The sequence below is a fragment of the Mytilus galloprovincialis genome, chromosome 3 (assembly GCF_965363235.1).
Source record: "Mytilus galloprovincialis chromosome 3, xbMytGall1.hap1.1, whole genome shotgun sequence".
In the NCBI taxonomy this organism is placed as follows: Eukaryota; Metazoa; Mollusca; class Bivalvia; order Mytilida; family Mytilidae; genus Mytilus; species Mytilus galloprovincialis.
Window position 1 is genome coordinate 24,447,798 of NC_134840.1, and position 26,620 is coordinate 24,474,417.

The window sequence follows — 26,620 nt, forward strand, 5'->3', positions numbered from 1 at the left end:
TATCATTGGTAAAGAAAACATGTTTCTCTTCAACCATTGGAATTAGTACGCATTCATTTAGTAAACAATTTCTAGTTTTAAAATTCATGAAAAGAAAAATTTCAAAGAAGGAAGTATGATAAGACCTTAGTTTTGCTCCTGAAATTGAAAAGAATTAGAAAACAGATACTTAAACTTGTAAAACATGCATGTGTAAATGTAATTGGTAGATAAATAAAATTATGTGTTCTGTTGACTTTATGCATAGTGATGTCAAAAATAAACATGAACTGTTTGATGAAAATTTCTATTTTATTGAAAAAATAGTTTTAATTAAAAAGAGAATCAGCCTAACACAAAAGGATGTTTCACTTATTTCACTTTTTGATACAAAATATTTTTTGGAATACAGTCTTTTTGGGAGAAAATTAAGTGTTATTTGGAAGATCCTAAAATGAGGCTTATTTTGTAAATGAAAGTTGGGAAGTCTTAAATATACATGTAAGAATCTTATCAACATCTGGATGCTTGTAACTTGATTAACACAGAGATTTAAAAAAAATATATATTTGAAATTCAAGGGATCAAATTAACAATCTTATCATTACCCTCCAAATAGGGTAGATACATAGAAAATATTTTTTATTTCACCTTTTATTTTTACCTTCAGTGTATTGGGAAAGCTGCAGTTTTGTCCTAATGAAATAATAATGTTAAGTGCCAATAATAACATAAAGATAGGCATAATAAATTAGAGTGTGTGGGCAAACCCTGAACACAATTTATTTTTTATTTTGGCCTAATAATGTTTTAATATACTGATATTTTTAATACATTTGAACAAATAATAAACTTGTTGATTTATAGTTGTTGGATTTATAGATGTTTATAATTAAATATAAAATATGATTTATTTTGTATACTATTATTTAAAAAATCAAACCATAAATGTGATATTCAGTCAGAATTATTAGTATAAAATATGTAATATCAAATACACTTCCCCAAAAACTTACATTTTGCCAATGAACAATTGAATTGTTTGAAAGTTAATAATTTGTCTATGATGTATGTTGTGGAAGATTACATGACATTGAATTATAAATGTTTTTGGATTGGATATGCATAAGCACACCTTTTTCACACTTTTAGAGTTGATTTCTGAAAAAAAATAAGTAGGTGTCAAGTTTGTTTTATATCACCATGTTGTGAATTTGTAGTTGACATGAAAATGTAGATAACAGGAAATAAGTAATTTGTTGCAAACAATAACATTTTATACTGCTATTGACTTTAGGCAGGTTTTTTTCATGTGATATATATGATTAATTAGGGGTATATTTGGTTTAAGTTATATATTTCTCTTTGCTACTTTGTTTTTATTTCTTTTGAAATATACAGGAAACTAATTGTAGATCACTTAGGTATCACTGTATTAAAATTGTTGTTGGGAGTCATACTGGCTTGTTTACAACTTCTTCAAAAAATGTTTTAAAGGGAATATAAGTTCACAACAAACAGTTTTTAAATAGTTGTGGTTTCAGATTTTTATTTTAAAAGTAATCACATTTGTAAAATATGTTGTAAAAATGAATAAATGTTCTTGTTACAAATATTGATTTATTATTTTAGCACAAGATGTTAAAGGCATCAGTTGTCAAATTTCAAAGTTCATAAACACATATATAGTTCGTTTCTATGTATGTTGCATTGTCGTTTGTTTTTTGTTGCGCTTCAAAGTTCTATTGTTTTTCTTTCTTAGTTGATGTGTTTACCTCGGTTATAGTTTGTAACCTGGATTTGTTTCCTCTAAATCAATTAATGACTTTTGAACAGCGGTATACTACTGTTACCTTTATTTATCTTATATTGTTCTACACAAATAGACAAATGATAAGTACTCAAAATGTAAACATTATCTTATAGTGTCAATATTATTTTTCCCCTTTCTCTTTTGTCTTTTGTTAATACTCACAAGACTATTTTAAATTCGTTAACTCTTGTATCTGTCTCATACCAGCCAATTCGTTTGTGGTTTTCTTAATATTTTTTTTGAGGTTCATTTGTTAAACAATATGGATTAAATCTGGTTTTAAAGCTAACTATACCTCTCGCTTGTAGGACAGTCGCATCATATTCGAAAAGTAGTAGTACTTAAATGAAATATTAGAGGATGTATAATAAGTCATTTGTTGTCCCCAGAGAAAGCTAAAGAGTAAACTAACATATTTATTTGTATGTTTGTCTGGTTATAAATGTTTACTCAGTTTCGTCTGCTGAATCTTACTTATAATTGCAGTACTCTTTTGGTCGCGTATCCAACTGGACTTCCGTATTTTTGTTAATGCATTTCGATTATTTCCGGATAATATCACCAGTATGTTTGTGTTTACATGAAATATCATTGATTTTTTAATTTTCTGTATATACTAGTATACTGTTTATAACATGTTGAAAATGTTTTTTCTGTCCCAAATTGGAAATTTCCTAAACCGTACTTAGTGCTCTGCTTTTCTACTTGATTCTGATTCGGCAATCAAATTGTGTTGACTGGGTCGCAACTGATGAAAACGAAGCACGGATCGGGTGTTCTAAATTAAAAGCCTGAAATCTTTGATGAGTTTATTTTGTAGACTATCTGTTTAAATCTATCCTACCCATTATAGAGTTAGTTGAGTACATCTTCTGAAGTTATGTTTATATGACTATCTTATGTCACTTATTGCACAGTTTAAGAGTTATTTATTTTTGTAATCTTCAAAGTTGCAACCTACCGAAAAAGTTGACAATAGATTATTTTAGGATTTGAACTCTCAGTGATTTTGATACATAATCGGTTTCCTCTTTTGAGCATTTCCATAAGGTACAAAAAGATTATTCGTTTAATTTTGATTGTTTTCAAATGCTGAACACTAGATATAAGTGAACAATGTTTTTTTTTCTTTCTCATAGTAACATGATTAAGCAAAAGACAATTACTATATACTTCTCACAAAATAAATCATACTATGAGAAAATGCAAACCATGCAGAGGTTCTTGATTTGCGGTTTGCAGTTGAACATAGCATGGGTAAACTAGCCATCAACTTTGAGGGGCAATGCACGGAATAGGAAATGGATTTATGGTGAAACAACACAATATGGCTAATCCTGAGTACGTTTCAAACCATAAGTTGTGTCAAATGTGTGAAGACAAATAGAATTATATATTTTACTGGTATACACGTTTTTCTTACATATTTACAAATTTACATGTCAAAACAATTGATTACTTTTGTCACTATTTGCATAAATATTTTATACAGACATAAATGTATAAAAGAAGAAATACTTTGAAATTAACATTTAATCTCTTAATCGTCCCAAGTTGTTAATATTTTAGACAATTTAACAGGTAGGTAAACATTTATCATTGCAATCCCTGTTCTACCAAATCACTGGTCCCTGGGTGCATGGTACGCTCAATCACTAGTAGTTTATCAAAACTACTCGGTACTAGATTCAATAAATGTATCAATACCGTTTATTTAAACATATTTACGATCTGTGTATTTGTTACAGAATTATGATTCCTCTTGATATATAAACAGCACGGCTTTTTTTATGATGGTTTTGAAGTTATATTCTAGGTACTGACATTGTTTATTTTCTTTTTTTGTCTTTGTATGTTTTTAGCATTTACTGTTTAGTACATTTTTGGTAATATCCTTTTGAAATGGCTCAGTATTTATACATCCCATCATTGTGGCATTGTGCTGGCAATTTTTATGTTATTATTTTCTTTCATTTCGTGCTTTGTCTATATAGTGTTAATTTATCATTTTGTTTTTTCTTTGTTGACACAGTTATTTGTTTTTATAGTGACACAATGTTGACTGCTGTTCCCATATTTTTGACATTTTTACCTATAATGTCTTTTAGTTTTGCACACACAATGTTGTAAATATAATGAAATATATGCGACTATCATACAATTGAGAGGTTTGGCTAGTTATAACACCAGTTTTATTCCACCCTTTTCTACAAAAGAAAATGTCTGCATCCAGTCACGAATACGACAGTTGTTTTTGATTCGTTGGGCATGTGTTAGCTTTTGATTTTGCTATTTGATAAGGGACTTCCCGCTTTGAAATTTCATTGGAGTTCGGTATTTTTGTTAATCTACTTTTGTCTTACAGACAGGTTTTAAGTTGTCATTCACGTTTTATTTCCACGCTTGGTGAACCTTTTTTTATAGGAGTTAAAATTAGTCTTAACTTCGTTATCCTTTTGTTTGGCCTTCTGGGGGGTTAGTGTGTGGTTCGCTTATTTGTGCTTTTTGGTTGGAAACCAGGATAAAGAATTTCTTTTACCCTTTTTGTATTCATATTTTAGAAAGAATGATGTAGGTATTGTAAATAATCATGGTTTTATGCAGTGCTGATTTAATCTATATATTATATTTACTCCATTAGTACTTTTCCGTGTTTAGTCTGTATGACGGCAACGTTTTTGCACTAGTAGGTTATATTACTAGAAGTTTGCATTCGGTAAAAGAGGGAGGAAAGATACAAGCGGGACATTCAAACTCATAGATAGAAAACAAACTGACAACTCCATGGCTACATTTATCATTATTTGCTTGGATATTTATACTAGTATCTGTTATATCTATTATATCGGTACATGTATTAGAGAGTTGAACTCCTCTTCTGAAGTAAATTCACTGCGTGTTCTTGAACTTCTATGTATATAAACGCATCATAGATACCAAGACTGGATTTTTGTATATACGCCAGACGTGCGTTTCGTCTACAAAAGACTCATCAGTGACGCTCGAATCCAAAAGAGTTAAAAAGGCCAAATAAAGTACGAAGTTGAAGAGCATTGAGGACCAAAATTCCTAAAAGTTTTGCCAAATCCAGCTAAGGTAATCTATGCCTGAGGTAGAAAAGCCTTAGTATCTTTCATTATTCTACTGTCAATACTATCAATTTTAGGTGATAAAGTTTGTCTTTTTTCAAATTCTATGGTTGTTTCTCTTGGATAAAGCTACGACGAGTTATTTAAAAATACATTGAGTACCCATGCATGTCTCGCACGATAAAGCTAACATTCGATGTTTGTGTCTATTTTGATTCGGTTTATTTTAGACATTAAAATCTGCGTGAATGTATTCACCATTGAGGTGTGTCAAATGCTTTTAGACAAGTTTAACTATATAAATATATAAACTGGTTAACACTTTTTCTTTCATATTCTACAAATTGACAGGTCGGACAAATTAATTATATTTGCCACTATTTACATAAATAGTTTTTACGGACATAAATGTATAAATTATAAGAGATAATATGCATACTATGACATTAATAAGACATTAACTGGTAAACACAAATCTCTTATTCGTCACAAAATTTAGAAAAAGTTGTTAATTAAATATGGTAGATAATTCAACAGGTATCGCCAAATTTTATCATGACAATACAAAATCACTGGCTTCTGGGTACGTGGTACCAACGAATTGATGTTTATCATCAACAGTATTGTACTGGATGCAATACATTTATCAATTCCATTTATTAAGAATCGTTTTCCAGATCACTTTGTGTGTTCCAGGAATATGAGCAAGAGGAAAATGTATACACGATTTTATATGATGGTTTTGTCTATGATTCAGACAGGTTTTAAGGGTGTCCTTTGTGCTTTCTTTCCGGCTTCGTAGACTTATAGACTACTTAACGTTTTATGCTGGATCATTGTATCTTGCATTTTTAGGATTGGTTCAGGTTTGCTTATTTGGGGTTTTGAACCAGACTGAATTATTTCTGCGATTTTCCTGTTTTAATATTCTAGAAAAAAAAATGAAATGTAATGTGAGAATTGTACTGACGAGGTCCTTAAATTACTTACGACTTGCAGATGTACGTGTGACCCTGAGAGTGTATAATACATGGAGTTCCGTTTAAGTACATTAGCCAAACGCATGCCTACATGTGCATTTCAAATCAAATGTGTTGTGTCAAATGCGGGAAGACAGGTAGTATTATATGTTTTACTGGCAAAAACTTTTTGTTTTTATGTTTAAAAATCCACTTGTCGGAAAAAATTAATACGTTTTGTCACTTTTTACATAAACATTTTATGCATACATAAATTGTATGAATAATAAGTGATACGGGCACCTTAACAGGACATCCAACCTTGAACACTATTAAGTCAAAACATACATTTAAAAAGGCAATAAGCGCGGTCTTTACACATTGATAAATTATCATATTTAAATCTGTATGTAGTCCCTATACTTGATAAGTTATCAATATTTTACATGAAGACAAGATACAATATAATAATAACAATTCAATGCACATCATATGGTACTGGTCTGCCATTCATCAGATACAGTCGATACCATTAAAAAGTCCCAAAACATTAAAGTGTATTACGGTATAGGACCATATCCAAATGGGCTTCAACAGTGAATTAAAAACCAAACATAAGAACAACCTAAAGTTTGAGTTTTATTAAAATTACAAGTTGTTAACAGGAATTTTAGTGCAAATCATATATATATTTTTATAAGGCTTATACCGAAGCACTGCTACTGGATGGATGTTACTCCAATCAATCAATGGTAGTTCTACACACATTAGTTAATGTACTAGGTTTCTTCCCATATTTATTCGTTTTTTACGATGAGTTCATATATTTTAGAATTATATCTGGAGCTCACAGGAAATATTAAAAAAATCTATTCATTTTTTCTTAACCTTCTCAGATAGATTGATTTTGCGACGAGAAATCGCTGATATAGAAGACGTCTTCTGTACACAATTTGGGATTAACAACAGTTTGAGTAATTTTAACAACATTATTTTATTTGTAGTATTTTGTAACTTTTTCTTCGGACTATTCTTGATATGCAGTCTTTGTTAAAACGAACTCTATTATCGTTAAGTGATTGTGTCCTTATGGTAAATATTATTATAAATTGAGTTCGTTTTAATATGTATTTTGATTTTATTTCCTTCAGTTTTTCACATTTTTTGGATTAGTTGTAGAATATATTGTGTTTTCTCTGCATAAACCCAATAAAATTAATATGCGTTTTAAAATACAAATAATAACAATTAGTAAAGGAAAAACACGAGACTCTCAAATAAGGGTATAATAAATATTAAAAAAAAGTACAATAATAATAAAGAACAGTTCTAAATCTCATTAAAGAAAGCACACATTTCCTGAGAACAAGCTCAAAGTAAGTTATACCTGCTGATATGATTTTCAGCAATTATTATTTATTCAATGATAAAAGATGAGTAACAACTGTTAAAATATTTATAAACTACATGGTAAAAAATCTAAAGTTTTCATTGTATGGCGTCTTATTTTCTAAATCTGTTATTTTCTTTGGCAAATCTTCATATCCAAATAAAACAGTATCTATCAATAATGTCTTCTTCAATCTATTTAATAGTGTAGGAGATATTTTACTGTAAGCCTCAAGAAATGCCTCCTCTCTGTTCTTTTTTCTAACTTTAGCATCACCAGATTTCTCGTGTGCTTTTAACAAAAATCGTTTGTATTCCAGTGGAGGAATCTCGATTTGTTTACTAGTGTCATAAGGGAATTTGATGTTTTTACTTAAAATTCCTCGTATTTGAAGTTTTCTGAATGACCGAAATAATGCCATCGGTAAAGGCATGCATTTTTCGATAGCTCTCTTCATAGAATAAACATAATCGACTGTGTCAATTATAGCATCAACGTCAGTTTCGTTTTGAAAATCTCTAAATTTTACCACATTTTGTAAGTTGAGTTCTTGAATTATTTGAAACGTATCATCTTTGAAAGTCTCCATCTTTCCTATATAATCATATTCTATTTCACATGGCCTGCAGTGTTCAAAACTTGGCACAAAATGTGCATCTCTGTGTTCATTTGTATTTTGCGAATAAATGAAATATTTCACAAATTCTTCAAACGTTATGTCATGTCCACACTCTAAACTCAGATTTGACGGTTTATCTCGAAAGTTAGCTACGATATACCTACCGATAAAATTCCAATAAGCTGCATTTGGAGAATACAGTTTATCTGCATACCCTGAGACTAGTCTTTCAAACGGCTCACGGACAAACATAAACTTTTTAGATTGTCTTAGGATCTGATGAATTTTGTCAAACGGTAAACGTTTGGCGGTCTGATAACCTTCATATGCATGTATACCTTTGATACTAAAAGGGTCACTCACATTACGCCAACCACTCAAAATCTGAAATATACGTTTCCAAAAAGTGCAGCCGATTTTTTCTATGGCACAATAAACAATATTTTTCTTCCTATCAACAACTAAATGCTCTTTGACTGCCGCTTCCGAGTTCTGAGCAATATAGTATTGTTTGAGCGTTCGACATCCTTCCCTGACTATGTGATTACGTTCGGTGAATCGGGATTTTATATTAGATGAAGATTCCTGAAATGAAGAATAGAACTTTGCAGTGTGTTAAATTGTATAGGTGTATTTCAAAATTGTACCTCAATGTTATGAACACAATTCTATGTCCTTATGTCAAAAAAGGGGGACGAAAAATACTAGAGGGACAGTCAAACTCATAGATTAAAAATAAACTGACAACGCCATGGCTAAAAATAAAAGGCAAACAGACAAATAATAGTCCAGAAGACACACCATAGAAAACTAAAGAATAAGCAACACGAACCCCACCAAAAACTGGGGGTGATCTCAAAACATTATATTGCATCAACATTGCAATAAGTTATAGTAAAACACATTACTAGCATTGTTTCTATTTATGTGTATTAATGAAACTTCTTTTTTTTTATTTTATTTCAATGAAATTCTGCGAATCGATTTTTAGTTTATATGTCACAGTTCACAATTTGTATTTCAACGGAAAACTACTATTCTTACTTTCGTTTTGCTTTTTTTGTAGCGTAAAGTTGTGTTTTATTATTGCAAATTTTCCTCTGAGGCGTAAATGTATTTTTGGTTTACCCGACAATGGCTCATAATACAGCGCGTTATGTTTGCGCAAATTCGTTATACGTTTTCATGACAAAATGCATTACGTTTGCGCAAAATGTATTTATTGCAAAATCACTACGATTGCGCGATTTGATTAAAAAGTAAATTCATAAAACTCCAATTTACCGAATTCTGTAATGAAAATTACATAATCAGTGTGTCTAAAGTTCAACCAGCAATGTGTTGTGCCTAATGTAGATACAAAACGTACCGAAAATTGGGACAATGTCTTCACACAGCCTTTCAATGAACAGTTGTCAGTGCATTCTACTCATTTAAGTCATCTACACCTTCATTGAGATTATATTGCTAGTTCATGCGACTATTTACATTAACATCAGGATTTAATCACAGGTAATAGAAACTAGGGTAAATTGAAGGTAAATTCGCTAAAACGTAATGCTTGTCAGGCATATTTAAATTGGCGCAAATGTAGGTCGCCCACAAGCCTGTTCATTAGATATGTTGGTCTTATATAGAGATAATGACATGTACATAACGTAACTACGTCAGACTTAGCTAAGAATACAATCAATGAATTAAAAAATACACCAACAACAATTCCGGATTAATAAAAAGTAAGAAAATCAAGTTAAGTATTAATGTGTTAATTCAAAAACACAGATTTCTAAAAATTAAAACTTACATCCGAATGAAATCCAGGTTGAAGTACTGTTTTGTTTGAAGAATCATACATAGTTAGACTACCTATAAAAGACAATGAATAAATAATAAATTTCAAACCTATTGTTAATATATAGGACCTGAATGGTTATCTTTATACACTGTATTCTGTTTGTAGATGCTTTTATCCCATTGAGTATGCCCCCGCCGCAGCGAAAGAAGAATTTAGTGTTACTTTGTCAGTCCGTACGTATGTATGTCCAAAAATAAGTTTCAGTTTTTAGTCTGAAGTTTACTTCAAACAAATGTTATGAAAATTATATACAATGATTATTTCCACTAACAAAGATCAAGATGGAATGTGGGCGGCGTCATGTATACTGTTCTAGATTTATGCACCTTTATAAATGGAAAAAATGCGAGCAATTATTAACCAATATACAATACATTTAATAAAGGCCGAATAAGAGGAGATCTGGTGTTCAATTCAAATCATCGATGAGCTGAGAACAACCGAACCATATGTTGATTATCTATAGGTGCCTGTCCAACGTTTAAATCTTCACAAAAAAACTAAATATTGAGAAATCAACAGGAATCCATAAAAGGAACTTGGAGTCAACTCAGGTGCTTTGGGTAAGTTAGCAGTTGTTACTACTCTGTGATAACCGTTTTAAAAACTCGTTGCAAACAAAGGTGATAAGTTGCAATCGTTAATGCCATAATAGAGGAAAAAGAGGACGGGATGTGGTTACGACAAGTGGAACATAATTTATTCAAGACACTAAATGATATAGAATTAAACACTTGTCCGTCACTGAAGACTTGACAATGAAGTTTTGAAGCTTACACATCGTTTTTTTGTTGAAGTCTGAGTGACATTAATATCCAGTTCTTAAATAATTCATACTTAAGGAAAACGCATGTTATATAGCTTTTGACATTGTAAGATTTCCAGCGTATTGATCAGTTCATTTCGATCTTCGTTATAAACAGATAGTTTATCATTATTCTCAAATTTGTTATCAAAAACAGTTTATTTTAAGTTTCTGTAATGTTCGTTTTGTGAGAGAATATTGGAAATCTCGTAAATCAATCCCATGATATTACAGCATTAAAATAAAATCGTTTGTTTCATGCCATGTTTCCGTGTACTATGTATATTTTCCCATGGTTTTAATATATTATACATTGTCTAGCATGAGTACTCAGAAATAAAGATAAAAGCGTTGATCTTTTTATAATAACTTCCCTTGATAAACAAGTCTTCAACCTGAATATCATGTCGGTCTGATTGCGAATATACAGTGTTTGTAAACAAGGCCATGTGAATGCCCAAAATTGCTGCATGGACCTGTTTTTATTGTTTGGCCAAAAAATCACATTGTTGTTCAAAGCCAAAAATTGAGAACACAGTTTATAGCTTATGTATATTTGACATTCTGTATTTGGAGATAAAAAAAAAAGAAAGAAAACCCCAATGACTTGCTATAAAGTTAGGCAATCTAGCGATTAACACTAATGGCAAACTGTTACCTTGCTGAATCAATCTTTTTTTTAAGATAAGTTAATGAACTTTTTCTTATTTTATGTAATACAATTGCAGACAAAAACTAATGTAACATTTCGTTGAATGTAGAATATACCGTTGTTCTTTATGTATCACGAAATGGAAGAGACTACGACAATATGATAATAAAAACAGATAAAACATTCTGATTGATAAAAACAATACGATATACACAAACAAAAGTCACCAATAATTTTTATATATATCAATCACTAGGGCATAAAGAATGAGCAAATACATATACATGTATGTTAATCAATAATCATAATATATCCGGCAGCCCTATGTAAATAATAACAAACAGAAAAACGACAGGCAATACAAGAGAAAAGCCAGTTATTATTAAATCATTATAATTGTCTAATCATATTTTCTAACTATTTAATGCCTGGTTTACAATAGTGAAACTAATGGAGGACACTTTGTGGTCCTCGGTGAAGACACAGCATTATATAACATTCTATTTAGCCAACTAAGAGCATCGAATGGAAGGAAAATGAAGCAAAATACCAATATTGTTCATCATGACATGGCCTTATTCAAGAGTTCAGTCACTGGATACCAATGGCGAGAAATTTAATATCTGTATTTTGTTCTAGGAATGTGAATTTTTTTGTAGAAAATTAATAACAATTTGGCCCTCAGAAAAGTTTTTTCTTTGAAATGTTACATTTCACTAGTTTGAAAACTGAGAACATTCTTCAGTCTATTATGTCAATAAAATCAAATAAAACCTGCTTAATCAATGTAGGATTAGCATTTGAGCTTATCAAGAATCGGTATTCTCGACATCAAGTATAACAAAATGACAATATAAGTACATTATTTCTACTAATCGGTGATTTTGTAGAAACTAGTTACATAATTCTATCTCATGAGATCAATGTTAAAACGTGTCATTTGCTTTGTATATTAAAATGTCATTGATTTTTCTAATTTTCTCAATGTCGAAATTCAATAATAAAAGTAATCATGGTAATCTAATAAAACATAATATGACAGGCTGGTGTTTGGGGTTTGTGCTAATTTTTGCTTCACCTTATGATATTACTATAATGTATGGGTTTGTTTGTTTAGCTATTATTGCATTAAGACTTTATCTCCTTCTTATGTTATTGCTTGATGTATCGGTTTGAGCTTTGTATTAAATTTAATCTTCACTTCACATTATGGTTTTGATATGGTATACATCGGTATGCGTTTTATTTAGCTTTACGGCGTTGTTATGATGTTTTATTTGGGTTATTCCTCCACCTTATGGTATTGCTAAGGTGTATGGGACGTGTGTAATTTATTTGGTTTGATCCACACTATGTGGTTCTGCGAATGTGTACAGATTGAGTGTTTATTTTCGTTTTTTCCCTTTGATATAGTAATTGTTTTATTTGGCGAAATCTTCCCCTTGTAGTGGTACTATGGTATACCAGAATATTTGTTTATTTGACTGTACATTGTTATGGTGATCATTTTGAGAACACGAAGTATTGATAAGGACAAAAAATTTGACAGAAATTCAGATATGGAATTAATGGAAATACATCTTCATTTCATAATTATGTGTATGACAAAATTATTTTATGAAAACAAAGACTTTTATTACGTGAAAGAAAGTAACAACAAATTTTGGTATAAAGGTATCATTTTGTTAAGGATGAATTCCTGACTATAACAGGTTTCAAAGTTTATAATCGGAGCTTAATCTAACAAAAAACAATAACTACCTCTTTTCTTATAATAGGTTCATTTTATTTTATTTCCTCTATGAAAATGATATATAAAAAAGGTTCAAAAGATCTATTTCAAAACCTCGTATATAGAAAAAAACATTTGTCCTATGGTTCTTCATTATGCAATCTTTCCACTTTCTTACTTACGCATCCTTTATTTATTACTTAGATTTACAATGCTTCTTTTATGGTCGATCACACGATTTAAGTTTATTTGTACAAATTAGAAATGAAACTGATGTCTGTTAAGACCTTTGACAATCATTGAACAATTAAATCAAAGTAAAGTTTCATGTTTTTTTTTCTAAAAACTTTTTAAGCAGTCATTGTGATGCATTGTTCGTTAGTAATTTGTCATCCCTACATTATTTTCACCAATCAAAGAGGTATATGTTTTCCTATTGTTTTATATATAAATTTTCTTGAAGATACACGTTCCCGTTTATTGCTCTTTAATTACATTATTTATATTTCTCAAATTTGGTTGGCAAACAGAAGTCAAAAGGCAATCCAAAATTATGTAAAAATAGGAAGGAAATACTGGACATGCTCTTCGTGACAATGTAACAACAGATGCATAAGTAACAGTGTAACGAAATTAAGGTGGCTCGGGTGGTTTCCTCCTCACATTCTTTTATATTTATTAAAACGACAATGTGCTTCGAATACTCTACTATACCCTAATAAAACGACAATGTGCTTCAAACACTCTTCTTTAACATAATTAGAAGTCTTAGGTCCTCTATCTTGACATAGTAGTCTGTATTCGACTTGCGGACGATGCATGCTGAACAAGAAAACCGGTCTTGTCCTATTTGGTTTTCATGTGATTCCCTCTCATTCCCTCTGTATTTGTATATTGAAAATAATTTTATGAAATTTGAACATCGGTAAACTATTGTTTCCTCTTGATATTTTTTCCCTGTTTTCAAGCCGTAAAATTGTCATTAAAACTAATAAAGATATATAATGTTGTAGCTCTTAAAATAAATGTTTTCCTATGAAGAAATTTGACTTCAATTGGAGTGTTTTAGCTAATTACAGGGAAATGTAATTTGTGTTAAGTTGTCGCCTTACACTGAATAGCACGATGCACAAACATTGTTTGACTGTCTAGCACGTGCAGAAATTGTCATTTTAAGATGCATTATCATAGTCCAGCAAAAACATCATTTATCGCTAAAAAATTATGTTATTTCTTAATGACACATGTTATTCGTGTCAGTTTAAATTATTTAATTTTTATTGTTTTGATAAAATGCTTCCGTTTATAAGCATGCATTTAGTGGTATTTTAAATAAAATTCATGTTGCGCAATATTGCACTACAGATCGAAATTTTGATAAACAAGACAATTTAGGCAGGTGCACTTCTGTAAATATAGACATGCATTTTCCCCTAGGATCTTCTCTTATAATACCTAAAATTGTACCACTTGAATATAGAAGTCCAAAACATGGATTGAGTGGCATTTTTTCCGACATTTAATTAGCTCGAACCTATAGTTTGTAAGCTTAGAATAAAATTCTATACTGTCTCTCCCTTTACTTTGAGTCTTGATGAGAATTTAACTTAACCGCTATCCAACTGTATTGATACGGTAAAATTCCCAAGCAGTGTCTCTATGAGATTGCACGTAGATCTGGGAACGAGAAGTGTAACAAACAAAATATCTATTAAAATCTTGGTGGTTGGAAATAAATAGTCTATCCTGTTGGTGAAAACTGACAATAAATTACCTAGTCCTAACAGAGTCAAAATGAATTATATTATGTGTACAAAAGTAAATGTAAATGCCGTGACAATCCCTTCAGAGACAAAGGTCTCTCAGTCCCACCCCTGGAATATAAAATGGTCATCTTCTTAGTGCCTACAACCCATGTTATATACATCGTATATCACTCTCTGATGTGTTGTGATGTTTGTGTAGTTGGTTGCTAACTCGTTACTGTACATCTACATATTCATAAGAACTTCAACCAACTATTTACGCATAACTTTGCAATAATCCCTGGTAACAATCACTTTTATATAGTTTCTGAATGTTACAACTATATATGTGTAGCATAATGTGTTAGCCCAGAACGATGACTCGACATATTGTGTACCGGTCGGTATAACTTATCCATTATGTTTTACAGACCTGATATGAAGTATCATTTTTGAAAATAATGTGAAAAATGACATATCACCTCATAACATCTATAATTGTCAATTAATATTAGTAAAATGCTATGTTAAAGCTTGCTTTCAAGGCAAAGCTGGGACACATGATGTATTCTAATCAGAAGATTATTTATTTTATTCTAATAATAATATTATTATTATTATTCTAAATAAGTTCAATTCTTATATCAAATAGTTTTTACGATCTCATCTGTTTAGAAAACCACAAAATTTCTTCCGATTTTTTTTCAAACCCCCGAATTACAAATGTCTGTATTGAAACTATTTGATACAAGAATTGAAATTATAAAAATATATTTTATTTTTATTATTAACTTTTCAGGGTAACATCAAACGTCACTGTTTACAGTCGTAAAATTTTCAAATTTCGGATTAAACCTTTAACTCTACGACAAACGTGCGTCAAATAACTGCACCGTCGTACAAGAGCGAAAGTGAAGCCATCATACTAGAAAAAAGTGCTGAAGAACTGAACATCGGATGATCGCAAGTTCTAGTGGATGGTCATTCGTTATCAGTATAATTTGGTTTGGTGTTAAATATTATATTAACTTTTGTATATCAGTTAAAAATATAGCAGATCATCTTTTCGAGATATTCCTCCGCTTGCGTTCACACAAAGGAGTAGGCCTGGTAAGGGCCGATTTTGGCCTCAAATTTCAGGTTCATCTGACGAAATATTTTGGACACTTTTTAAACACTTAAGTATAAAAAAGAAGATGTGGTATGATTGCCAATGAGTGTCTATTTCAATTGATTCATTTAGTTTATGTGATGTGTTTTAACTGATTAAGTCATTAAAAACGCTCCGATTTAAGCACAAATATGAAAAATCTATCAAATATGCCAAAAATCGTCACTTTACACATGGTTTTTGTCAAAAATGACAGTGGTCGCATCCGTGTTCATCCTCAACCTTTATATATGTTATATATTATCATCAAATACAACTTACATTTCAATATTATGAATGAACACGAATGCGGCCACTTTCATTTAAGACGGAAACCGTCTAAAATTTAACTAAAATGCTAAAATTATGAAGATTTCAGTAATTTAGCATGACTTAATGATGTTAGTACCCGATATATGTGCATTTTATTGTCAAAAACAGCCCATATTTGTGTAGCAGAAGTATTCTACTTTCCAATGAATAGTTAAAAGTTTATATTTTCACAATTTTGTAAAACTGCTATATTTTGGGGCCAAAAAGGGGTCTTTCTGAACCTACTCCTTTTCGGTATATGGATGATTTTTTTACTGATATATGTATATTTCTCACGACAAAACATTGTCATTATAGATTATCGTTGATCATCTCAACTGGATTGATTTTCTCGCTTGAGCTGGTACAGCGAAAGTGAGAAAAGCAATCGAGTTGAGATGACCAATGATAATCTTAATTATCGCCTTTTTACCTATGACGACGTTCTCAATTTCATGTCAATTTCGTTAGCAACGCCACGTGGCCTCCTAGCTTCTAGCGATAATTTTTCCATCTCAAGCGAGAAATCAAAATGCACAAAATAGCGATAAATGATAAATGCACAAAATAGCGCTATTTTGTGCATTTTTCCTTCGATCTTTTTTTGTGATAATTTTCATATCATGCTACTCGCTTGAGATGGAAAAATATCGCTAAAACTATGCATGCACGTGGCGTTGCTAACGAAATTGACATGGAATTGACATGAAATTGACAACGTCGTCATAGGTAAAGTAGCGATAATAAGATTACCATTGGTCATCTCAACTCGAAGTCCGGATGAACCGTCCCGGCTCAAGCGAGAAAATCAATCTCGTTAAGATGAACAATGATAATCTATAATTATCTATGTTTTTAACAATTTCATGAGTATTCATTGAAGAAATGAATGTACAACAAGCGATAAGGATTGTTATTTTACTCTTGATAATATCCGAGTATTTATACGAAATATGTGTGCTTATCATGCAGTCAAAGCGCAAGGAAATTTCTGCGGCAACATTTACACCGGAATGACCTCGTTAGGTCATATGCGATGGAAAATTGAAGAAAAAAAAATTAAACGATTTTATTGATTTATTGTGTTTAAACGCCACTTTAAGTACCTCTTTTGGGCTATTTTGTGGTGTTCAGTTTTTATTGGTGAAGGAAGCCGGAGCTTGATAAAAATGATAAAAAACCACCGACCTTCGATAGAAAAACTGACAATTCTAGTCGATTACACCAGCACGAGCGGGGTTCGAACTCACATCCTCAGTGTTGACTGTCTAGTGATTACAGTAGTAACTACTTAGACCAATCGGCCACCAAGGCCCTTTTAAATAAAACAAAGTTAATAAAAGAAAATCATTGAAAACGAAGGTTAAAAATTCGACAAGGCGGCTTACAATAAATATCATATCAGCATGTATTCTGCTTTGAAACTAAGCAAAACACGTTAGTAGATAAGTAACATTACATATCAGTTGATGTGAGTTTGGTCTTTAGATGTACAATTTTAAGCATACAGGCTCACCACTGGCTGGCTTTGTCGGATTGTAAATCTAAAATCTCAAATATCGACGATAAGTTATATTTTGAAGTTTAAACATGAATTAGAAAAACAAACCTTGGTTGTCATATTTTTTTTTTCGATTCGTCGTTCATTCGTTCTTTCTAATTAATGCACGGTAGGTATAGTGTCCGTCTAGGATCGTGGTTTTTCGAGTGATTTGGTCCATTTTTTTCGAGTGTAGTTCGGGCTTTTTCGAGTGATAAAACATGCGATAAGTTTAATTAACGGATATTTTTAACATTACTACCCATCTTATATTGAATACTATGTATGTTTTGATTAACAAAGAATCTCAATTTCCTTGTATTTATTAAATAAATCAGTGTTTGTTATTGTCCGGGTTTTTTCGAGAGCAACTGTGATTTCGTCCTCGTTTTTAGACAAATGGTCCGGGTTTTTTACAGAACATTTTAAGGTATTCTAGGCTTTAAAAAATTACTTTTTTTTCTAGTTTATAACTGTAATTAAGTGAAGGACAATATCAGATTTTCCCAATAAGTCGTCAAAAACATATCAAAATTATTTTTTTTTTCAATTTAATGCAAATATTCTGTTTGAAGAGCGTTTTACAACTATTTTCCAGTGTTCATTTAGATATAACTTGATCCTAAACAAAACGGTGTCTAGAACATTATGCAGGGATCTCATATTCATTTAAACTTCATTTCATCCCATTTTTACTGCCATTGAACACAAAATTTGAAAAAACAATCAGATAAAATAAACAATGAAATGAATAGTTCATTAGCCTTAATATGATCCATTAGCTATGATAAACAAATACAAAATGTGTATATCATATGCTATCACCAGCTAGATTGTCCAGTGCTTCAAATGACACCAGGAACAACATTTTAATGTCTTGATTATAATATTAATATTTCCCACTTTTTATACATTTTTTTTTATTGAAAGGAAGTTATCATGGTGTTTAGTTGCTGTATGACCAATTATTATATTTGTATAATCAGACACCTCCTCACTACAGTTGTGGCATTTAGTCATTTTCGGTTCCCATTTCTTAAAGAATAAAATAAATAATACAAGATCATGAAATATCTAAGATGTATATTCTTTTAAGAACATACATCTCATCTTATACAATATATGTATGTACGTCTCAATTCGAATTGTCCATACTTATGTTCCGGACCATATGAGTATTAAGACCATACGTGTATGGTCACGACCATATGCGTATTTTCATATGGTCAAACTGTACGCTTATAGTCGGACCATAGGATAGATATAGGAAGATGTGGTATGAGTGCCGATGAGACAACTCTCCATCCAAATAACAATTTATAAAGATAAACCATTATAGGCCAAGGTACGGCCATCAACACGGTACATTGGCTCACACTGAACAGCAAGCTATGAAGGGCCCCTAAAATAACTAGTACAAAGCCATTCAAACGGGAATACTAACGGTTTAAAGGTGGGGTGGGGTAGAAAAAAAATTAAACGAAAGATATAGTTATGCTACTTGGCGAAAAAAGTAATAATGTGGCGAAAAATATATTGTTTTGGCGAAAGAGGTAGCGAAAAAGTAAGTGCCCAAGGGGAAACCCAATTTGGAACCATATAGGTATATCTTCTCATATATGTTATAGTGGTATGATACTAAACCCCTAAGGATTGTGCCTGATATTCATATGATGAAGACTTATTCTTTCAATCAGTTTAATTGAAGTCTGGACATGCTGGAGCTGGCATGTCAGTTAACTGTTAGTAGTCTGTTGTTATTTATGTACTATTGTCATATTTTCTTTGGTTACATCTTCTGACATCAGACTCGGACTTATCTAAAACTGAATTTTACTGTATTGTTATGCATTTACTTTTCTACATTGGCTAGAGGTTTAGGGGGAGGGTTGAGATCTCTAAACATGCTTAACCCCGCCCGCATTTTTGTGCCTGTTCAAAGTCGGGAGCCTCTGACTTTTGTTAGTCTTGTATTATTTTTAATTCTAGTTTTTTTATGTACAATTTGGAGTTTAGTATGGCGTTCATTATCACTGAACTACTATATATATTTGTAAAGGGGCCAGCTGACGGACGCTTCTGGGTGCGGGAATTTCTCGCTGCATAGAAGACCTGTTGGTGACCTTCGGCTGTTGTCTGTTCTATGGTCGGATTGGTGTTTCTTAGACACATTCCCCATTTCCAATCTTATCTATAACAATGCCGGGTAAATGAAATGTATTCATTTTATTATTCAAAGGCTAACCAAAACAGCACAAGTTACAAGTTGAAACCCATTGTCTTTCAATTAGTTGTCTATATGTTGGGTGTATCTGTTTTCTGTCCGTCTCTAGTACCAATTATAAGAATCATATCGGTTTTTGTTTGTCAGTTAGTAAAACAGTTGGACTCTTGTTTAACAGTTCATTAAGACATTCTTGGAAGATATCTTCGAAGTCGACATTTTGCTGTTCAGTAATAGTCATCCCATGAGGTCTAAATACTGATATGATCCGATACAGTCACATTAGATTGTTGACATCCCGGATATATAATGTACGTGCAATTTATAAGATGTGAGAAAAATAATATATACAAATGAACGATACTTGTTTCATGATAAAATCCCAAGTCAGGAGCCTCTGGCCTTTGTTAGTCTTGCATTATTTTAACTTTTAGTTTCTTGTGTACAATTTTGAGTTTAGTATGGCGTTCATTATCACTGAACTAGTATATATTTGTTTAGGGGCCAGCTGAAGGACGCCTCCGGGTGCGGGAATTGCTCGTTGTATTAAAGACCTGTTGGTGACCTTCTCCTGTTGTCTGCTCTATGGTCGGATTGTTGTCTCTTTGGCACATTCCCCATTTCAGTTCTCAATTTTAAGTGTTGGTACAACTAGTGCATTGAAAGTAATTTGAGCCTTTATTTTATAGTTTTTAAACGTAAACACATAAGATTTTTAGCTATAAGAAATGTGTATAATCACTCGATAAAAAAAGGACACACTCGAAAAAGCCCGGACCTCTCTCGAAAAAACCCGGACATGAAAAACTGAATTTACTCTCAAAATGTCGTTTTCAATGCAATAACAATAGTTTTTGTAAAGTGTCGGTATCTCTAAGGATATAAAGATTCTATGTATGCATTTCCGTCGACATTTGCATTGGTATGTGTAAGAAAATGGCTTTATTCGGTACTTTGGAATAAAAGCATTTTAAGGCTAAATTTAACTTTTTAAACGAAAAGTAATGCTAGAATGATACTATCTTTATATCTCAAATGCTAACATATCATGTACAACCTTGTTTATCAAACTGAAGCTTCTATATCACGTCTTGTTAGAAAAGAAGTCTGTTTGTTTACATTTTTGATCATATTCACTCGAAAAAAAGTGGTCACACTCGAAAAAGCCCGATCAAATCACTCGAAAAACCACGATCCTAGCCGGACACTGAGTTGATTTGAAAGGGAAAAAATAAAATTATTTATAATGATTACAATTAATTTATAAGGTTTATTTGCCAAAATAAAGAATGCCTTTCTTGCATTTATTACGATACATCTTAAGTGCAACTAAAATTGTTAGAATTTTTAAAATAATTTGTTTGTTATTTTGCACTTTTCTCGAGTTATAAAAGAATCCCAATTATTGTAATAAGTGTTCTGTGTACTGATTTATTATGTTGTCGTTTGTCTCTTCACAGGAGATATATCTTTATTAAATAATAATTATATAAAACTTGCTGACAGTTTGACATGTATAATTAATCGATTATTTTCATTAACAAAAAAAGCATTTGCTTCACTTAAAAATACGTCCATTTTCATATTTGAAAACAGATTTAACTTAAAAGGACATAAGGGAATGTAACTTATAAATTGAAAATAGGAACCGTTATCATGCGTGTGACTTTAGATCACTTTATAAATAAACACGGTCAATTTTTTTTTTTCATTTTTCTTTTCGATTCTATGCGTATTATAAAAATTTATCTTGATGCCAATTTTGTTTTGTTTTTTGTCATAAAAAATACACGTGTCTTTTTTAATGGCACCTTTGTATGGTACTAATCAGTGCAAGAATGTTAATATTTTGTTTGTTCCACCCACTTTTAATACTACGAATGTTTTTTTTTTAATTATTCTATATTCTCTGAACATGTCCGCTTTCTATCACAAGGGGTCATGTTTTGAAGATAAGATAACTACACATAAGTCTTTGTAAAACATTAAACTTTTGTTTTGTTACCATAGATATAATAGATTTCATAAAACTAATTTAGAAAACTCTTCGGTCCCAATGAAATGAACGCTGCAGTACATTTTTACGTTACTTATTTGGTATTTTACGTTAATTATTTGGTGTTTAACGTTAATTATTTGGTATTATACAGGCGGGTAACCTTTTGAAAAATACAAAAACCTCTTCTGGTTTGTATAATAATAATGTTTACAATATACAGCACAACCTAAAGGATATTTATGTTTTGATAATAAAAAATTCTGGTATACACAACTAAGAAAACAACCAACCACCACAACAAGAACAAAAATAAACCTTTAAAAAAAAAGAAAAATTCGCATTTACGCTGACCTTAGCAAAGTCATTATAGAAAGGAATGTACACAGAACAATAATCTGTCATTTTCATGAACGTTTACGGAGTAAAATTGTCGCAGCTAATTCAAAGTAGGTCAATATCATATACATCATTCATTCGAAAGTCAACACGACATCTGCAGGACGAATAAAACGGTACATAAATGTACATGTATGCATCATATAACATGTATAATTATTGTCTCTTCTAATAACCATATAATTATGTGTTGTAGGGCTAATGTGACAGTACTGTATATATTAGCATACTTATACAACAATGAACTGCTTGGGAAAAAAACAAACGATTATTTACTTTAAAGTGAAAACACCCATATTATTTTGGTCACTGGACGATTTCTAAATTTAATTACCACAAAGTGTTTAGCTGTCAAAAGTAAATTGTCCAATCTATGCATTTGATCTTAAATCAAGACATTGGATTTTTCTCCTGACTTCAGGACAAATTTGGTTAGTTTAGTTTAGTTTAAGTTTAACAAGTTTGGTTAAAAGTTGATTGCTGAATCATGCATAAAGCACTTACTCCAATTCAAACAAATTTTGGATAAGAAATTAAATCCCATCCGACATTAACAGCAATATGTTATATTTTACTATTTATGCTCAAAGATGAATACAGGCATTTCCTACATTCTTAGATAAATTGTCTTCAAAAGGAGAACAATGTTTCCGCTAAAAACATATATAACGAGTGAACCCAGCGACATTTGATTCATATAACTCTACGGATTTTAATTCGTTGAACTCTAAGGAATTTGAGTCATTGAAGTTTAACAATAAATCTTTTTAGCTAGAATAAGTTAATCCGCTTTTCTCAGTATAATAATGTTTTACACAGATGATGATAAATAAGGTCAATAAAAGATAAAGGTTAAGTGATGATATACTCACCAGAGGTTATAAGAATTATAAAAGGTACACAGGTTAATACAAAAATGACAATCCATCGAATGTTCTTAGACAAACGCCGTGTCACTCCACTTATTCGTACCATGTTACAATATATCCACACTCATTTAGTTATAACACATCTTCCTTTCACCGTCTTCCAAACAAAAATCGGTCCACATACACGAGTTGATTCCGCGCGTTTACAGCATTGTAACATAGTAATTACTGTAACTCACAATTCACCCACTATAACCTTTTTTTTTATTATGGAATTGATTATTTTCCGTATGTATTTGTAACCTTTTGTGTCTTTATTGTAGTAAGAAAACACAGTGTGACTACTAGTTTTGTCAGATGGACGACACGATGTAATTTATTATCTAGTGGTTGTTTTTCTGACAGTCAATGTTAAAGATGACTATGGACTTGACTTTACCCCCACGGCTATATATTCCGACATCTAACGAGAACATATTAAATAACTAACGAAAAACAATGTATAGCGCTTGTAAGGAATATGTAGCGCATAAGGTTATTTGCATTTGTATGTTATTATGACAGAGACAATGCATATGATAATTATTCGTGTTTGTAGAGTAATGTTTTCATGTAAAAAGTAATTAAACTAAAAAAAAAAAACCAATGAACACATTTTTCCATATTTATTATAATTTCTTAACTAAAATTGAGTTTAAACTAAATAAATATGTTTAAACTTTAACTAATTGTTTCTTTAATGTGCCTTAAGGATGTGAGGTTTAGGAATTTGTGTCAGACAAATATTCGGACTCCTTAAATACAGGGTTAAATATTTTGCCCCCATAACAGGCATTTTTCCTTTTCATTTGAGACTTCAATAGTTCATTAAAGGTCTTTTACATTAGTTTAAGCAGATTCTAAATTTCTTTTCTTTCGATTTGAGACATAAATAATACAAATGAAAGTATAAGATAAAATCCGAGTCCGCCTTTTCATCGTCATAAAGAAAAAATATCTCGAAAAGAAGTCCCAAAAACCTACAATAATATTAGGATCCTTAACTAATGATTTTCTGATTTATAGTATCAACTTAAAGTTCTAGATTTTTAAAATTTCACTTCAGTACATCCTTAAAGAACAATTGATGAATCCGTAGGTGACACATTACAAGGCAACATTCCCCTCAAACCTAACAGGGGCAGTATTATATTTATGATAATGATCTCGTCCTGAACATGCATGAAATATTTGTCACTGGACGTTGAACAACCAACAATCAATCAATATATGTATGATGCTCAGCTAAATAATATAATACAACAAACAATTGTAAATTATTGAAAAATAAGACATATCTTTTTTTATATATAAACTTCATAAACAGTTTGATATATTTATATCAAAATAGAATAACGAGAAAACTTACAAGTGCTTCACTATAATCTTTCCCCGAAAAATATAAACTTACCACTTGATCTCGGGTTGAATTTTATTAGAAACTTCCCGAAATGTACGATATAAGTGTACAAAGAAACAGAGTGAGCTATCAACATAAGAACTCGAATACGATGTACACATATCAGATTATATTCTGTTACTCTCGATCAGGTTTATTCCTGATTGTCCAACTTTTAAAAATTTAAGAGTTCTGATTGTCCCACATGAAAAGTTCTGATTGTCCCACATTATTTTATAAAGTAAATGTTCTTAGATAAACAAGGTAACTGTTGTTTTGCTAAATAAACATGAATTAATTATTGCACATTAAATATTAATTTTATAAAAGTATGAAAAAATAAAGTTTTAAAATCATTAGATTTATGAAATATATCAAGAATGTTATGTTATTTATAAAAGCAAATGTTAAAGCCCTAATTTTGATTAGATTTTCTCTCTAGAGTTTTTTAAATAAATTTAGGAATAATGCATGCTATTTAAACAAAAAACGAATAAACCCATTTACATTCTACACTCTACACAAGAGACTAAATGTTACAGAAATTAACAACTGTAGGTCATTGTACAGCCTTCAACAATGAGCAAAACCCATACCGCATAGTCAGATATAAAATTGAAAATTTTGAAATAATTCAAACCACAAAAACTAACAACCTTGTTATTGTTAAAAATAATGAACGAAAAACAAACATGTTATACACAACAACAAATGACAACCACAAAATTACAGGCTCCTGACTTGGGACAGACACATGCAGAATGTGGCGGGGTTAAACTTATTTTAAGGCGCCAACCTCCAAATAACCCGGGCCAGTATTGTAACTGTAAAACAACAGAATAAACTAAAAACCAGTTGAAAAAGGCTAATCTTACGCATCACCACAACAAAAACACTAAGTACAGATCTGAGAGAACTTGCAGTCACTGACAGCTAGTTCAAAGTCAGTCATAACTAATTTTAAAAATCATGAGACTAAAATTTTATGACCTCACATTATATTCCATGGTGGATAATACTTCAATTGTACCAACTATGTTCTAAATAAATATGTAAATATTATTTTTTTCATGTTTTTTCTTCTTCATTTCTCATAACTTACACTTATTAGTAACCCTCAATAAACTGCTACACACCATAAACAAAAATTAATCACTTTCAAAACAATTCCCAAAGTGTCCCACATTTAAACTTCCCAATTGTCCCACAAACATATTCCCGATTGTCCCACAAAATTTCATTACTTTTTTACCTGTAATTTCAAAAAGTGGGACAATCGGGAAGACACCCTCGATCGAGGTATATACATGTATTTATCTACCAGAAAACCTTTTGATGGCGCTCCAAGTGACGTGTTTACATTTTCAAATAAAATCCACAATTTAACGATAAGGCTGAAAAAAAGAAAGATTAAGAATAGTCGTGCAATATAAAAATAAGAAGATGTGGTATGATTGTCAAAGACACAACTCTACATCAGAGACCAAAGGATTAAATACATTTTGGTTTGATTTGTTGGTTTGAGCTATTGTGTTTTTAATTACAAACTGTCACGCGTACTTTATTAATAACATTGGTTTGACTGACATTGAAATAAAACGTCACTGAAACATCAAATTAAATAAATGTTTACGTCTGCAATTAAAATTAATATATATGTATATTTATTGAAGGAAATTTCAATAAATGCATACATAGTAGTTTTTATTTTGCTTAATTTAGATATCTTTATAACATTCCGAGCGGCATGTTGCTTTTTATGACAATCATACTACTATATATCTTAATGTTAAACAGAGATATTCTTCACATACTTTAATGTCCTTATGACATTCATACTACTATATATCTTAATTTTAAAGAGAGATATTCTTCACATACTTTAATGTCCTTATGACAATCATACTACTATATATCTTAATTTTAAAGAGAGATATTCTTCACATACGTTAAACAGGTGAGAAAAATATTTCCTACAACAAACGTTGAGATTTTCTGCAGTAGCCTTCACTTAAGAATTGAATGCTTCTATTTGTAAATTCATTGGGGTGTAA

At 31.0% G+C, this 26,620-nt stretch overlaps 1 protein-coding gene across 1 annotated transcript; it reads right to left on the reverse strand.

Annotated features, from left to right (window-relative positions):
* Nucleotides 1-6,466: 6,466 nt before the first annotated feature.
* LOC143067481 (carbohydrate sulfotransferase 14-like) lies at nt 6,467-23,503 on the reverse strand. Its single transcript, XM_076240788.1, has 3 exons — nt 23,132-23,503; nt 9,654-9,715; nt 6,467-8,434 (listed from the first exon to the last, which is right to left on the reverse strand). Exons 1-3 carry the CDS (start codon nt 23,232-23,234, stop codon nt 7,304-7,306), a joined length of 1,296 nt encoding a protein of 431 aa, XP_076096903.1. The 5' UTR covers nt 23,235-23,503; the 3' UTR covers nt 6,467-7,303.
* Between the last annotated feature and the right edge of the window lie 3,117 nt (nt 23,504-26,620).